The sequence below is a fragment of the Schistocerca serialis genome, chromosome 6 (assembly GCF_023864345.2).
Source record: "Schistocerca serialis cubense isolate TAMUIC-IGC-003099 chromosome 6, iqSchSeri2.2, whole genome shotgun sequence".
In the NCBI taxonomy this organism is placed as follows: domain Eukaryota; kingdom Metazoa; phylum Arthropoda; class Insecta; order Orthoptera; family Acrididae; genus Schistocerca; species Schistocerca serialis.
Genome location: NC_064643.1, coordinates 212,484,308 through 212,502,525, shown reverse-complemented (window position 1 = coordinate 212,502,525; position 18,218 = coordinate 212,484,308). Strand labels below are relative to the sequence as shown.

The following is an 18,218-nucleotide window of genomic DNA, read 5'->3' as shown; positions in this document are numbered from 1 at the left end:
TGAATCAGGATGGAGGCAGGATATGGCTATCTGCTTAAAATGAAGGTCATAACCAGATGACTAGCTGTCACAACTGGAATTTATCGCCTCAGAATCTTAGTGTTAAGTGGTACAAGTCACGTATTCTGCAGCATCATGGTTTTGCCACAGCCAGACTGAAGGCTTCCCTCTGTCAGCAATGCCTTTATTATATTTATTTTAGTGTCCCCTGCTCAGCAGAACATGCTGTGGGAATGCTACCTATGTGAACTGAGCATGGGTAGGTGTGAATCTAGTAACATCTGGTACTGCACCAGCCCATGCCCAGCAAGACACACTACCAGAATCATAGAATAGAATGGAATAAAAGTTTTGATATCCTTTAGATAATCTACTCTGTACCAGCAGTGAGGTGTCTGTATAGAGGGGTTTACAGATAATTGTGGCACAAATTGTTTACGGTAGTAGTTTGTAGTTTTCTCTCAACGTCTTAACGACAAATGTTTATAAATCTGAGTTGGTTACTAACCTTCGTTTTTCTTCTACGTTTAAATCGTATACAACATTAAGAGTTGCCTATGGAATCCTACTCCTAATATGGGACATCACACTGTTGGGAGTTGATCAAGTGTAGAGGCATACTCCCATACTATTACATCCCCATTATACAGGGTGTTACAAAAAGGTACGGCCAAACTTTCAGGAAACGTTCCTTACACACAAAGAAAGAAAATATGTTATGTGGACATGTATCCGGAAACGCTTACTTTCCATGTTAGAGCTCATTTTACTACTTCTCTTCAAATCACATTAATCATGGAATGGAAACACACAGCAACAGAACGTACCAGCGTGACTTCAAACACTTTGTTACAGGAAATGTTCAAAATGTCCTCCGTTAGCGAGGATACATGCATCCACCCTCCGTCGCATGGAATCCCTGATGCGCTGATGCAGCCCTGGAGAATGGTGTATTTTATCACAGCCGTCCACAATACGAGCACGAAGAGTCTCTACATTTGGTATCGGGGTTGCGTAGACAAGAGCTTTCAAATGCCCCCGTAAATGAAAGTCAAGAGGGTTGAGGTCAGGAGAGCGTGGAGGCCATGGAATTGGTCCGCCTCTACCAATCCATCGGTCACCGAATCTGTTGTTGAGAAGCGTACGAACACTTCGACTGAAAAGTACAGGTGCTCCATCGTGCATGAACCACATGTTGTGTCGTACTTGTAAAGGCACATGTTCCAGCAGTACAGGTAGAGTATCCCGTATGAAATCATCATAACGTGCTCCATTGAGCGTAGGTGGAAGAACATGGGGCCCAATGAAGACATCACCAACAATGCCTGCCCAAACGTTCACAGAAAATCTGTGTTGATGACTTGATTGCACAATTGCGTGCGGATTCTCGTCAGCCCACACATGTTGATTGTGAAAATTTACAATTTGATCACGTTGGAATGAAGCCTCATCCGTAAAGAGAACATTTGCACTGAAATGAGGATTGACACATTGTTGGATGAACCATTCACAGAAGTGTACCCGTGGAGGCCAATCAGCTGCTGTTAGTGCCTGTACATGCTGTATATGGTATGGAAACAACTGGTTCTCCCGTAGCACTCTCCACATAGTGACATGGTCAACGTTACCTTGTACAGCAGCAACTTCTCTGACGCTGACATTAGCGTTATCGTCAACTGCACGAAGAATTGCCTCGTCCATTGCAGGTGTCCTCGTCGTTCTAGGTCTTCCCCAGTCGCGAGTCATAGGCTGGAATGTTCCGTGCTCCCTAAGACGCCGATCAATTACTTCGAACGTCTTCCTGTCGGGACACCTTCGTTCTGGAAATGTCTCGATACAAACGTACCGCGCCACGGCTGTTGCCCCGTTCTAATCCATACATCAAATGGGCATCTGCCAACTCCGCATTTGTAAACATTGCACTGACTGCAAAACCACGTTCGTGATGAACACTAAGTTGTTGATGCTACGTACTGATGTGCTTGATGCTAGTACTGTAGAGCAATGAGTCACATATCAACACAAGCACCGGAGACAACATTATCTTCCTTCAATTGGGCCAACTGATGGTGAATCGAGGAAGTACAGTACATACTGACGAAACTAAAATGAGCTCTAACATGGAAATTAAGCGTTTCCGGTCACATGTCCACATAACATGTTGAGTGTTTATGGAAAAAGTTCAAGGCAATCGTAAAATGCGTTTTAGATAGGTACATGCCGAGTAAAACTGTGAGGGACGGGAAAACCCCACCGTGGTACAACAACAAAGTTAGGAAACTACTGCGAAAGCAAAGAGAGCTTCACTCCAAGTTTAAACGCAGCCAAAACCTCTCAGACAAACAGAAGCTAATCGATGTCAAAGTTAGCGTAAGCAGGGCTATGCGTGAAGCGTTCAGTGAATTCGAAAGTAAAATTCTATGTACCGACTTGACAGAAAATCCTAGGAAGTTCTGGTCTTACGTTAAATCAGTAAGTGGCTCGAAACAGCATATCCAGACACTCCGGGATGATGATGGCATTGAAACAGAGGATGACACGCGTAAAGCTGAAATACTAAACACCTTTTTCCAAAGCTGTTTCACAGAGGAAGACCGCACTGCAGTTCCTTCTCTAAATCCTCGCACAAACGAAAAAGTGGCTGACATCGAAATAAGTGTCCAAGGAATAGAAAAGCAACTGGAATCACTCAATAGAGGAAAGTCCACTGGACCTGATGGGATACCAATTCGATTGTACACAGAGTACGCGAAAGAACTTGCCCCCCTTCTAACAGCCGTGTACTGCAAGTCTCTAGAGGAACGGCGGGTTCCAAATGATTGGAAAAGAGCACAGGTAGTCCCAGTCTTCAAGAAGGGTCGTCGAGCAGATACGCAAAACTATAGACCTATATCTCTGACGTCGATCTGTTGTAGAATTTTAGAACATGTTTTTTGCTCGAGTATCATGTCGTTTTTGGAAACCCAGAATCTACTATGTAGGAATCAACATGGATTCCAGAAACAGCGATCGTGTGAGACACAACTCGCTTTATTTGTTCATGAGACCCAGAAAATATTAGATGCAGGCTCCCAGGTAGATGCTATTTTTCTTGACTTCCGGAAAGCGTTTGATACAGTTCCGCACTGTCGACTGATAAACAAAGTAAGAGCCTACGGAATATCAGACCAGCTGTGTGGCTGGATTGAAGAGTTTTTAGCAAACAGAACACAGCATGTTGTTATCAATGGAGAGACGTCTACAGACGTTAAATTAACCTCTGGCGTGCCACAGGGGAGTGTTATGGGACCATTGCTTTTCACAATATATATAAATGACCTAGTAGATAGTGTCGGAAGTTCCATGCGGCTTTTCGCGGATGATGCTGTAGTATACAGAGAAGTTGCAGCATTAGAAAATTGTAGCGAAATGCAGGAAGATCTGCAGCGGATAGGCACTTGGTGCAGGGAGTGGCAACTGTCCCTTAACATAGACAAATGTAATGTATTGCGAATACATAGAAAGAAGGATCCTTTATTGTATGATTATATGATAGCGGAACAAACACTGGTAGCAGTTACTTCTGTAAAATATCTGGGAGTATGCGTGCGGAACGATTTGAAGTAGAATGATCATATAAAATTAATTGTTGGTAAGGCGGGTACCAGGTTGAGATTCATTGGGAGAGTCCTTAGAAAATGTAGTCCATCAACAAAGGAGGTGGCTTACAAAACACTCGTTCGACCTATACTTGAGTATTGCTCATCAGTGTGGGATCCGTACCAGATCGGTTTGACGGAGGAGATAGAGAAGATCCAAAGAAGAGCGGCGCGTTTCGTCACAGGGTTATTTGGTAACCGTGATAGCGTTACGGAGATGTTTAATAAACTCAAGTGGCAGACTCTGCAAGAGAGGCGCTCTGCATCGCGGTGTAGATTGTTCGCCAGGTTTCGAGAGGGTGCGTTTCTGGATGAGGTATCGAATATATTGCTTCCCCCTACTTATACCTCCTGAGGAGATCACGAATGTAAAATTAGAGAGATTAGAACACGCACGGAGGCTTTCAGACAGTCGTTCTTCCTGCGAACCATACGCGACTGGAACAGGAAAGGGAGGTAATGACAGTGGCACGTAAAGTGCCCTCCGCCACACACCGTTGGGTGGCTTGCAGAGTATAAATGTAGATGTAGATGTAGAACATCTTTTCTTTATTTGTGTGTGAGGAATGTTTCCTGAAAGTTTGGCCATACCTTTTTGTAACACCCTGTATGTACACTCCTGGAAATTGAAATAAGAACACCGTGAATTCATTGTCCCAGGAAGGGGAAACTTTATTGACACATTCCTGGGGTCAGATACATCACATGATCACACTGACAGAACCACAGGCAACAGAGCATGCACAATGTCGGCACTAGTACAGTGTATATCCACCTTTCGCAGCAATGCAGGCTGCTATTCTCCCATGGAGACGATCGTAGAGATGCTGGATGTAGTCCTGTGGAACGGCTTGCCATGCCATTTCCACCTGGCGCCTCAGTTGGACCAGCGTTCGTGCTGGACGTGCAGACCGCGTGAGACGACGCTTCATCCAGTCCCAAGCATGCTCAATGGGGGACAGATCCGGAGATCTTGCTGGCCAGGGTAGTTGACTTACACCTTCTAGAGCACGTTCGGTGGCACGGGATACATGCGGACGTGCATTGTCCTGTTGGAACAGCAAGTTCCCTTGCCGGTCTAGGAATGGTAGAACGATGGGTTCGATGACAATTTGGATGTACCGTGCACTATTCAGTGTCCCCTCGACGATCACCAGTGGTGTACGGCCAGTGTAGGAGATCGCTCCCCACACCATGATGCCGGGTGTTGGCCCTGTGTGCCTCGGTCGTATGCAGTCCTGATTGTGGCGCTCACCTGCACGGCGCCAAACACGCATACGACCATCATTGGCACCAAGGCAGAAGCGACTCTCATCGCTGAAGACGACACGTCTCCATTCGTCCCTCCATTCACGCCTGTCGCGACACCACTGGAGGCGGGCTGCACGATGTTGGGGCGTGAGCGGAAGACGGCCTAACGGTGTGCGGGACCGTAGCCCAGCTTCATGGAGACGGTTGCGAATGGTCCTCGCCGATACCCCAGGAGCAACAGTGTCCCTAATTTGCTGGGAAGTGGCGGTGCGGTCCCCTACGGCACTGCGTAGGATCCTACGGTCTTGGCGTGCATCCGTGCGTCGCTGCGGTCCGGTCCCAGGTCGACGGGCACGTGCACCTTCCGCCGACCACTGGCGACAACATCGATGTACTGTGGAGACCTCACGCCCCACGTGTTGAGCAATTCGGCGGTACGTTCACCCGGCCTCCCGCATGCCCACTATACGCCCTCGCTCAAAGTCCGTCAACTGCACATACGGTTCACGTCCACGCTGTCGCGGCATGCTACCAGTGTTAAAGATTGCGATGGAGCTCCGTATGCCACGGCAAACTGGCTGACACTGACGGCGGCGGTGCACAAATGCTGCGCAGCTAGCGCCATTCGACGGCCAACACCGCGGTTCCTGGTGTGTCCGCTGTGCCGTGCGTGTGATCATTGCTTGTACAGCCCTCTCGCAGTGTCCGGAGCAAGTATGGTGGGTCTGACACACCGGTGTCAATGTGTTCTTTTTTCCATTTCCAGGAGTGTAGTTAAATCAATTATCCAGCATAGAATACATATAAATTGAAATATTTCATTTAAAAGAAAAATGACTAACTGCAGTGAACAATTAATTTCTAAATCTTAAAACTAGAAAGGAGAAGCATGCCTGAAAGGTACCATGTTACTGCGTCAGGCGATCTTCACTAACAATTAAAATATATTTGATGTTTCTGAGCAACTGTACATGCAATTGGGAAAGCGTGGAGATTGTAACATTCCAAGTCACATGAATGATTCATGTTACTACGTGTTTTAACCATGATATTCACTGGATGACTGCTGCTCAGGTATTGCATATGGTTGTGATTCACAACATCTACAGTGACATTACAGATGTATAACCTGTATAACAAACAGATAATGATCAGCATTAGAGGAACAAACGTTACACCAGGAGTAATTACTCTGTGTAGGTAATCCTTAGTGTTCCAGTCATTAATATGGGCATTTGCGTGGTCAAGAGTAATTTGCCCTTATTCCTGAACTAACAAATCACTGATAGACTGCAACGAAGGAATCATGGTGTTATTTTGCAAGACAGGGAGGCTGTCTGTATGTGGCAACACAAGGAGTGTTTCAAGTGGTTAAAATTCAAAGGACTTGATACTAATATTATGTGCATATGCTAGATAGGCAGATGGTCTGGCAGAGTCCACTATTAGCCAAAGTGACCTAATAGGTTTCAGACATAATTGCATGATTATAGCAGAGTAGAGTCTCTACAGTGGGTTGTGGTACAAAATATAGTCGACTGTTAGTGACATGGACGAAGCAGGTTTTATGTATCACAACGTTAGTATGGGGCAAGGAGATATTTTAGCTTCCTCTAGGAGAAGTGCGATTTCACAGCTGCTCACGTTAGTACTAAGTGATGAGGTAGGACACATGCATTAATTGGAACGCAAGATTGACAGGTATCAAGTGGCGTAGCTGAATGCGTCAGACGATCTTCACTAACAATTAAAATATATTTGGTGTTTCTGAGCAACTGTACATGCAATTGGGAAAGCGTGGAGATGGTAACATTCCAAGTCACAGTTTGCACAAGTGACAGGCAATGATATTTGCATTCAGGGACCATGACCAGTTGCTCGGCCACTATTGAACAGACGTTTTCAATTGGTAAGAGATCTGGAGAATGTGCCGGCTAGGACAGTAGTCAAAAATTTTCTGTACCCAGAAAGGCCCGTACAGGACCTGCAACATGCGATGACGAATACACGCTTCCAATGTGCGTTCACCGCGATGTCGCTAAACACTGACGCGACCATCATGATGCTGTAAACAGAACCTGGATTCATCCGAAAAAATGGAGTTTTGCCATTCGTGCACCCAGGTTCGTCGTTGAGTACACCATCGCAGGCACTCCTGTCTGTAATGCAGCGTAAAGGGTAACCGCAGCCACGGTCTCCGAGCTGATAGTCCATGCTGCTGCAATAGTCGTCGAACCGATCGTGCAGATGGTTGTTGTCTTGCATACATCCCCATCTGTTGACTCAGGGATTAAGACGTGGCTGCACGATCCGTTACAGCCATGCAGATAACATGTCTGTCATCTCGACTGCTATTGACACGAGGCCGTTGGGATCCAGCACGGCGTTCCGTATTACCCTCCTGAACCCACCGATTCCATATTCTGCTAACAGTCATTGGATCTCGACCAACGCGAGCAGCAATGTCGCGATACGATAAACCGCAATCGTGATAGGCTACAATACGACCTTTATCAAAGTGGAAACGTGATGGTACCCATTTCTCCTCCTTATACGAGGCATTACAACAACGTTTCACCAGGCAACGCTGGTCACCTGCTGTTTGTGAATGAGAAATCGGTTGGAAACTTTCCTCATGTCAGCACTTTGTAGGTGTTGCCAACGGCGCCAACCTCGTGAGAATGCTCTGAAAAGCTAATCATTTGCATATCATAGCATCTTCTTCCTGTCGGTTAAATTTCGCGTCTATAGCGCGTCATCTTCGTGGTGTAGCAATTTTAATGGCCGGTAGTGTATTTACCTGTGTGTTATTATGTGGATAGTGGTTCGAAAATGGCTCTGGGCACTATGAGACTTAACTTCTGAGGGCATCAGTCCCCTAGAACTTAGAACTACTTAAACCTAACTAACCTTAGGACATCACACACACCCATGCCCGAGGCAGGATTCGAACCTGGGACCATAGCGGTCGCGCGGTCCCAGACTGTAGCGCCTAGAACCGCTCGACCACTCCGGCCGGCTGTTGCCGGTGGGAATGGTGGTGTTTGCACTACGCTGGAGTGGTATGTGAAGCATTCGATTAGTAACTGAATATTTCAAGTTGAACTACTTTTGTAAAATGGCGGTAGAAAACTGAGTCAGTTCAAGAGTGGGGTAGAGTAAGTAGGAGGCATTGTGTTGCCTTGAATGCTTACGAATCATATGAGTCAGCACATATGTGGATGCAGGTGTAATGTGACACCTGAAGTTTTTTTGTCTTATGAGAAAAGTGCTCTGTCAGCAAAGTGGAACGGGTGGGTACTGATGGCCCGAATCCTAACATAAATTGGATATCTTGCAATAGAGTTAGAAATGGTGGTGTAGCTGTAGCCAAGCACAGGATCAAATAATGGTACTGTCAGACTCATAGATAACAGTAAAAAGTAATGGAGTCTAAAGTAGCATAATGTCAGAAGAATCTCTTGGACGATCTCCCAAAAAAGCTTATGAACTTTATAATGGAACAGGGCGATCAGTAATATAGACATACGTGTAAGTGTAGATGAAAGTGTAAGTAGTATCATGTTTAGCTGTGTAAAGTTAGATGATGGAAAAGTCAGGTCTTACGGTTTAGGACATCGCTCATCATTGAAGCAGGTTCAGTTGCTGAAGCTTTGTGTAGATTACATTGTGTGCAAATCGGGCAACAACTATGGGATGACACTGGACACATTTGGGAGGACGATGATTCAATCCCGCATGTGGCCATCCTGATTTAGGTTTTCCGTGATTTCCCTAAATCGCATCAGGAAAATGCCAGGATGGTTCCTTTCATAGGGCACGGCCGACTTCCTTCCCCATCATTCCCTAATCCAGTGAGACCTGTTTGGTCTCTTCTACCAAAACAACCAACCAACCAAGTATGAGATGATATTGCTCAAGAGCAATAGAGCGATTGGTTCGAAACATGTCATAGCCAATGGCAGATAGTGAATAGTATATGAGTGCACATGTGCAAGATTTGTGTATTAGTAGAAAAACTATGTGACACTAAGTCTTATTATCTAAACAGTATACATTACTCAATATGGTTCTAAGTTTTGATATGGTACTGTATTTCCTCTGAGAGAACAGGACATGAACATGCAACCATATATTTTTTGTCAGTAGGGTCTTCGCGTTGCTCGTATCGAAGTTTCTTTTGAAGGAATGCATTAATTCCAATCCAGAACATCTGATTCGAAGTAGACAGCTACACATGTTCATCTTCACAAGTTGAAGTGTGTGGCCCGATTTGGGTGAGTCAAATACGAGACACCAAGGTAGAGAATAGAAGAATACATGGTGGGAGAGGCAGTGGTACTTGAATTAATCTCGCCATCAAGATGAGTTGAATTTAACAATTTATGCATCGTATTGTGGAAACATATGGCAGTCCATTGCACAGTAGAAGACTCTAACAATAATATGAATATCTTTTATGTGTGACCAGGCGAAACTACTTTTATCTGGCCACAACTGGGTGTTCTTTGACTGCTCCTGGGAGAAGGCTCATTTTAACGACAGCAGATGAAATATTAGTTCATTTTACTACGTAAATGAATGAACGATTTACTTAACTTTGACACATTTTTTCTCCACAGGATTACTGGATAATTTTCATCTGTCATTCACCAGTAAAACATCACTTGTTGAAGTAATTAACAAACTATTTCCTGGAGGAACAAAATAGAACATTTGAAAAGTAAATTTCATCATAAACTTTAATGATCACTGTCCTACTTGATGATGTTGAATGCTGTAGCTGAGGTCTCGAAACTGTGGCAGCTATCTTGCTGGCTCGACGCTATACTGACCTCAGCATAAGAGCGCCACTATGCTGAGAGGAGGGCGTGGTCTTCAGGAGCTCTACCATATGTCGCAGATTGCAGCGAGTCATCACTAATATCTGTGGTACTGATTCACATTCCCAGAATCAGTGTGTCAACATCGATCTCTCTACGAAACCACGTTTTCCAAACGAAAAGGTGGTATAGATTACATGCATTGTGACAAAATCAAATGGCAAGTGAATGACAAAAACGCGCATAATGTAGTCAGATGGATAGGAGAATGGAAGTAGGGATAAGATCAGCTGGGAAAATGGTTGCTACCATCTGTTAGAGCTCTCAGCGCTCTGAGCAAACTGGAGCATTGCGCACCACAAACACGTCATTTGTCATGTCAGGTGCTCATGGCTAGACACAAGGCAATGTTACTGGCGCTAGGTTGGGATCAGAGAAGTGAACCAAAGGTTGCACCTTCGCAAGAATATATGCCAGAATTAACTAGATCTGACAAAAAGAACAGCAGGCAAAACACCATGATAGGGCCGGTTCAGAAGACTCCAGAAAAGCGAAAATGGCTAGTAAGTAACGCAGCTGTAATGTAGTTCTTACACTGTATGGATGGACCCATGGAAGAAAACAAAATACAGACATTTTATCCCTCAAGAGGGGCTAGGACGATGGTAGTTGGAGGGGATGTGTGTGTGTAATGTGTAAAACGCAAACTGTAGAGTTCAACAATGACCTTACGAAATACAGAGTATAGGTCGAAGTCATCAGACTAGATGAGGAGGAACCTCCTGATGTACACCAAATTGTACTGTCGAATAGCACCACTTCATAAAGTCTTTCTGGTCATTCTTCTTGTATTGCGTTTGCAAGATGTCTCAGTTGTTGACAATAAATGACAGCTGTGAAAGTTAGACCTCAGGGGAGCAATTTGGAGTACACCACATTGTCACTGTTTCACCAGATGCATAACATTATCTTTTGTAGATGACACCCGTCTTTGTACAGGGAACTGCTGCTTTGTTTGGGCTCAGCCTTCCTTTCTTCTCCTTATGTTAGCATAAAACCCCATTTATCGTCGTCAGTAACGGTAAAGGTAGGAATGGTCGGTGCTGTTCATGAGCCACTTATGATGAGCAAGTAGATATAATCACCTGCCGATATTTGTAATTTTGGCTTAGAACATGTGGTACACATACAACCGATTTTTGAACCTTCCCCATTAGTTGCGAATGTCGCACGATGATGGAATAATCATAGGTCACCACTTTTGCCAGACCTCGAGGAGTCTGTTATGTGTCATTGTGGACTAATGCATTTACACGATATTCATCAAACTGCGAAGGTCTTCCTAAACACGGAGAGTTATTAATGTCAATACGATCCTCCTTAAAACGAGAAAACCATTTTCTTTCCGTGCTCTGCCCAAAGTCATTATCACTATACATTGCGCCAATGCTTCTGGCAGCCTCCTCTGCCGTCAACCCTCTATTAAACTCAAATAGAATAATATGCTGGAAATGTTCAGGTTTCTTTACTTTCTAGTGTCCACAACTCCACTCACTATCTCCAAATGACGATTTGTAAACTCAAATAGCAACAGTGAATTACAAATAAAAATGACAATTCATACATAAACCCATAACGCCTGGAACATAGATTGGTCTTTATCCCACAAACCAACACGCAAAAAAAAAAAAAAAAAAAAAAAAACGCTACGAACTTACGTGCCAACCTAAAATTTGCGACAACGAAGCGAAGACTCGCAGCCACGTACAAATACGAGAGTTGAAAAATCATAAAGCATAAAGCATAATCATTGCTAGAGCTGCAGTATTCGCCAGTGTGACTGTGCAGACCATCAAAATACTGTAGCAGTTTTGAAATTGTAATTAAATTAGTGACAGCGGATTGGCCTTATGCGATTTCCCCCCCAAACTCTCGATTGATTTAGTTACCTATCGATAGTTATATCGTTAAGGGCATTGTGTTTGTTGGTAAACAGATTAGCGTCAACCAAAAGGTAGACGGGCGTTTGCGTTATCTTACTTACTAGTGATGTTAGAATGTCTTTCTATAGAGAAGCACATTGTTTCGAATTATTTCAGTAATTTTAACTGGCCTACTGACCCTAAAGTTATCGAATCATGACTGAGAAGATAAAAATGTAAGTATTTTTATGTGTAATGTATTTGAACGTTCGTTCTTTCTGACAGGCTTCAAATATTGCAGTGTCAGATATGCTGTTTGAGACTTTACTGACGTGGTAACTGCTTCATTGGTTCACAGGCGACGCAACGGATAATGTTGTGGAAGCTGCTCGTTATCTTCAGGAGCATCTGGAGATGATGATTATGTGTCTTGCTGAAATATTGTGCATCTTCCACAACATTATCAGAGGCGACCACTAGCCATTGAAGTGTCTGGTTGAAGATCCCCTGAATTCTCAGACAAAATAATTGCAGTTTGGTTAAATGAAATTTGGTTTGTTTTTCTATGCCTTTAAGCTTCTTCAAGTGTGTAGATGCCCACTTTGCAGTTTGGGTACACTGGCTGCTATCTCCATCTCTACCTTTGTGTTTAATGTTGCAAAGTGTGTACTACTGCTGCCTTCAGCGATGCCGCACACGTCCAGAACTGCTACAGACTGGCTCTAGGAACACTCTGCTGAGTTAAAACACTCCTGCTGCCCACCAATCTCCCTGAATATGAACATTAGTGACTGTATCTCGGATACCATGCAACATGCTGTTCAGAAGAGATCTCCACCTGCTCGTACTCCTATGGATTTACGGACAGCGCTGTAGGATTTATGGTGTCAATTCCCTCCAGCACTACTTCAGACATTAGTTGAATCCGTACCACGTCGTGTTGCGGCACTGCTGCGTGGTCACAGGGCACCTTCATGATATTAGGCAGGTGTACCAGTTTCTTCGCCTCTTCAGTGTGTTTGTGCTTCCAGTAAGTGCTTTCGTCTTGCCTTACCCATCAACACTCAAAGTTGATTTCTTAAGACGATATTACAAATGACTGAGAGTGTATAGGCTGTTCTTGGTTAAGCATATGGAGATCTAACTCCCCCCCTCCCACACATAATTGCAACTGTCTATGTTGAACAGGATGTAAGAAATATCAGAACAGTGACAACTCTTTCCTCCTCTTCTCTATTGGTCTCCTTTTGTTCTTAACATTTAACATTCTCTTAGCAGTCTTTTACATTTCTGATAAATAGTTCCATTATATACTTGTGTGACACAACACCACTGTATGAGTTTCGTGTGAGACACAGGTCAACTGTAGCTGAAAAACATTTTAACATTTTGAGTTTAGTCTCCCCACCCTCCCACAAATTAACTTTATATGAACACCAGCTCAGCCATTTTCTGACATTCCGTCAACATTGAGATTCTCAGTAAGTCATGTTTGGCAAATTAAAATGTCTATAATAGCAGTGACAATGTGACATGACATCATGCTATCCATTTCCCAACAGGTCACAAAACTCGAAACAGCAAGATTGGGCTGTCACCTGTGTAATTGAGGTGAAAGTAAAACTACATGCTCACTACTCTTCAGTAATGTGCACTATGTCCTCAAATTGTGAACATGGCAGTGTCATTTGTGTGTGCTATTCAGCCTGTCAAAATGTCTCAAAGAATCCTTTTAAACTTAGGCTGTATGCAACGTGTCACTTTTCACAAAAAGTATTACCAGCATAGGAAGATCCTGCCGAATTGGCGTACCACAGTGACATCATTTGAATATTCATCTACTACTGTGAGGCATAAAACATTGAAGATCGGCCTCTTAGTGATTGTCCCCCTCCCTCCCTTTTTTTCCCCTTGAGACAACTGGGATGGCTGTGTGAATTCAAACAGTATACAGTCATCTCCTCTCAATCAATTTTGCCTGATAGTGTACATTACAAACAACAGTACGAAACCTCCAGTGCCTTGCTGTAAGAGACACCAGAAGTGAAACTTAGATCAATGGGTCTTCACTGATTAGTCCAGGATTTGTCTGCCATCTTATGTTCATCGTTGAAGGGTGTCGATTGGCTGGCTACCAATACACTTCTCTGGCATGCAGTCTTGTAGGCTCAACAAACATGTTTTGACCTGTAACTGAGTATGGATGTCAGTTGCCTCTCGTTGTTATTAAGCGTAATTTGAGGGCTGTGTAGTATCAGGACAGGATCCTACAACTTATTGTCCAATGCTGCCTTCAACATTATGATGGTGCTTAAGTCTTTCAAGAAAATAACGCACAAGCTCACCACGTCCTGTAAAGACCTTCCTTCAGCAGGCAGGAATCATACAAGTGGACTGGCCTGTGGTATCTGCTGGCTTGAAGCTAATTTATCCCACTTGGAACCAGTTTCAACAGTTTATTGAACACTTGGTGGACAGTCTTGTATCCCAGCAGAAGCAGAAGACATACATGTGAGCTAGATCTGGAGACAGACTACAACAATAAAGAGGGTACTACACAGGCAGGTTTTCAGCCAGCTAATGTAAACAAGGAACTGATCACAGAGCTTGTGGAAGATAATGCAAAGGATGCCTCCCATCAGATTTTAGTTCCCAGACTATCTGAACGCAGCTGAGAAGACTTTGTTGTTCTTCAGCTGATCTCTGTGCCACACTGATGGTGCCATGAACTGGGCTGAATCAGCTACAAGCACAATGTGTTTGATTCTCACTGTGCTCCATCTTCTGTAAGTTTTGCACTCCATTGTTGACATTGCTGTGACCTGTACTCTGCTTGCGGCTTAACCTTTGGATGTGAGTGACTGCTCACTTGGATTGCCTTCTGGAATCTGTGGTTTAATGAGTGATTACAATGTATTGGACTCTACCTCAGATAAGAGAAATCAGAGAATGATCTTGGTGTCATTTTTCACTTGTGCTACTCAAGAGTGGAATGGTCAAGAAATAACCTGAAAATGGTTTTATGAACCCCCTGCCAAACAGTTAAACACGTATAGAGTAGTCATGTAGATGCGGGTTGCCTTACAGACAACCCATCTAACTTAGGAGTTAGTTCTGCTCCTGGAATCTGCTTTGGATTGCTGCCGGACTCTGCATTTGTTTGTGCTCTTTGCTAATGTGAGTCTGGAATAAATACTAGTGGAAATATAAAAGACAAAATGCCAAAGAATATCCAGACATTTCACAATGCACAGGTTGGGGCAGTGTGGTATTGAACATTATCCAGTAGTAGATTGTAATGGCATTGACACTGCTGGGTAGTGTTGACCCCATTGTGTGGTGGTTGGGGGTAGGGAGGGGGGGGGGGGGCAGGAGAAGAAGACTATTCATCATTGAAGGTTCCACTCTGTCACCCCAGATTCTGGTCTCTTACTGGAAGCAGATGCAAATCTAGTCGCACTCAGATTTGAACTAGTTATCTCTTAGTTTTGCTATACACCAAGATCCAGTGCCCTTGTACAGCCGATGGGAGTGGGCATTGAACTGCGATCCCTGATGGCAATGCATTGTCAGTATCCTGGCTGCAGCTTGTAAAGCAGTAGGGTCGACAGAAGCGTCCGACCCCATGCGTCGGCTTTGACCCGTGACGTAAGGGTGTTGTGTGTGACGTCATGACGGCGCGGAGTTTGGTCTGAGTGTGGCTGTCTCCAGTTCTGTTTTATCTTATTTTATTTACTTTTCTGATCTGTTCGTTCTATCCCGCGAGATTTTTTTAAAAAAGACAAAAAACACTAATCAGCTACTGAAGCATCTTCATCTTCTATGGGTTGCAGGGGTTACGACCCCTGGGGAGGTGGGTGGGTATTCATGCATGGCTGTCTTCACTTACACGTTGTAGCTACGCAAGGCGTCTAAATTTGTTTATATTTAGTTTGCCCCCCCACCCAAAACACTCCATTTCCCGCGCTTGTCCCGTTAGTGTCATTAGGCTTCTTGTGGAAAGTGTGTGTGTTTGTTTTTGTTTCCGTCATATTTGTGACGTCATGGGTCAAAACAGACGGGCGGGATCGGACGCTTCCGTATTTCCAAGCAGTGCAGTGTGGCTTGAAGCAGTGTGTGTTTGCTAGTCAGGTACTCCGCACAATTGATGCTGAGTATCTGGCACTGTGATGCAGTCGCCCCTTACTTTCTAGCAGCGGCCGTATGATATTGCTACTTGACTGGCGGCACCTTGCAGAGAGGGCAGTGTCATCCAGGGAGCAAACCCTGGCTCCCAACATCTGAATGGCTCTGGCTGGCAATAGTAAACATCAAGTGAGTTGGTGACTGTAAGGACCTTGGTTCAATCCTACATCTACATACATACTCCGCAATCCACCATACGGTGCTTGGCGGAGGGTACCTCATACCACAACTAGCATCTTCTCTCCCTGTTCCACTCCCTAACAGAATGAGGGAAAAATGACTGCCTATATGTCTCTGTACGAGCCCTAATCTCTCTTATCTTATCTTTGTGGTCTTTCCGCAAAATGTAAGTTGGTGGCAGTAAAATTGTACTGCAGTCAACGTCAAATGCTGGTTCTCTAAATTTCCTCAGTAGCAATTCGCGAAAAGAAGGCCTCCTTTCCTCTAGAGACTCCCACCCGAGTTCCTGAAGCATTTCTGTAACACTCGCATGATGATCAAACCTACCAGTAACAAATCTAGCAGTTCGCCTCTGAATTGCTTCTATGTCCTCCCTCAATCTGACCTGATATGGATCCCAAATGCTCGAGCAGTACTCAAGAATAGGTCGTATTAGTGTTTTATAAGCAGTCTCCTTTACAGATGAACCACATCGTCCCAAAATTCTACTAATGAACCGAAGACGACTATCCTCCTTCCCCACAACTGCCATTACGTGCTTGTCCCACTTCATATCGCTCTGCAATGTTACGCGCAAATATTTAATCGACGTGACTGTGTCAAGCGCTACACTACTAATGGAGTATTCAAACATTACAGGATTCTTTGATTCTTTTTCCTATTCATCTGCATTAATTTACATTTATCTATATTTAGAGTTAGCTGCCATTCTTTACACCAATCACAAATCCTGTCCAAGTCATCTTGTATCCTCCTACAGTCACTCAACGACGACACCTTCCCGTACACCACAGCATCATCAGCAAACATCCACACATTGCTATCCACCCTATCCAAAAGATCATTTATGTATATAGAAAACAACAGCGGACCTACCACACTTCCCTGGGGCACTCCAGATGATACCCTCACCTCCGATGAACACTCACCATCGAGGACAACGTACTGGGTTCTATTACTTAAGAAGTCTTCGAGCCACTCAAATACTTGGGAACCAATCCCATATGCTCGTACCTTAGTTAGGAGTCTGCAGTGGGGCACTGAGTCAAGTGCTTTCCGGAAGTCAAGGAATATGGCATCCATCTGATACCCTTCATCCATGGTTCGCAAGATATCATGTGAAAAAAGGGCGAGTTGCATTTCGCAGGAGCAATGCTTTCTAAAGCCGTGCTGATGCATGGACAGCAACTTCTCTGCCTCAAGGAAATTCATTATATTCGAACTGAGAATATGTTCGAGAATCCTGCAACAAACCGATGTTAAGGATTTTGGTCTGTAATTTTGAGGATCCGTCCTTCTACCCTTCTTATGTACAGACGTCACCTGCGCTTTTTTCCAGTCGCTCGGGACTTTACGTTGGGCAAGAGATTCGCGATAAATGCTAGCTAAATAAGGAGGCAATGCAGTAGAGTACCTCTGTAAAACCGAATTGGAATCCCATCAGGACCTGGCAATTTATATACTTTCAACCCATTCAGCTGCTTCACAACCCCAGGGATGTCTATCACTATTTCCATATGGGAATCTGTATGAGACTCAAACGGCGGTATGTTTGTACGATCCTCCCGCGTGAAAGATTTCTCAAATGCTAAATTTAAAATTTCAGCTTTCATTTTGCTGTCCTTGGCCCATTGGAGTTGATACTGGACTGTGTAGTAGGCAGTCCCATAGAATGGTAGACATTGATGATTCCACCAGCAGAAGATGGTAGAACAACATTGCTTCTGTGGGCTACATGGCGATAACCTGCTCCACAGCGGTCGCCAGTTTAATGCCTCTTGTCAGCTGGGTGGCCAGTACTTATACATGCTAGGGTAGGGATATTGACATGCAGGTGCCCCAAGTGTCACGTAACTCCTGTGTTGCAACACTCCAGGAGCATCCAGGACTTTTAAGAATACTGCTGGTTTCCAACTGAGTGGTTATACCAATATACGGAGACCAGCCATGATGGCAGTTACAACAGCTGTGGTTTATGCCAGTTAGCACTGCTAAATTATTTTGATTTCACAGATGTGCAAAGAGATATTCACTTGTGATCAGACTGTCTTTATCTTGGTTATTGTTTGGTTTTGGTATATGCCGAAGATCAGCCCACACACATTTGAGATACACAAGTACCGTACAGCATTTTTTTTTTTTTAATTATTTGCAGTGCCACTATGGTTGCTGAAGCACTGTCAGTGCTTTTTTTTTTTTTTTATTAGGGGACACTAATG

General features: G+C 44.2%; 1 protein-coding gene across 2 annotated transcripts in view; it reads left to right on the top strand.

Moving 5' to 3' along the window:
• The first annotated feature begins 11,672 nt into the window (after positions 1–11,672).
• Positions 11,673–18,218, top strand: part of LOC126485150 (CWF19-like protein 1) — a 150,628-nt gene continuing 144,082 nt past the window's right edge. Inside the window, exon 1 of one of the 2 annotated variants that reach the window (XM_050108818.1) lies at positions 11,673–11,870. In XM_050108818.1, the coding sequence (XP_049964775.1) occupies positions 11,851–11,870 (20 nt within the window). In that variant the 5' untranslated portion in view covers positions 11,673–11,850. The remainder of the gene's footprint in view (positions 11,871–18,218) is intronic. The other variant, XM_050108817.1, reaches the window with a different exon arrangement.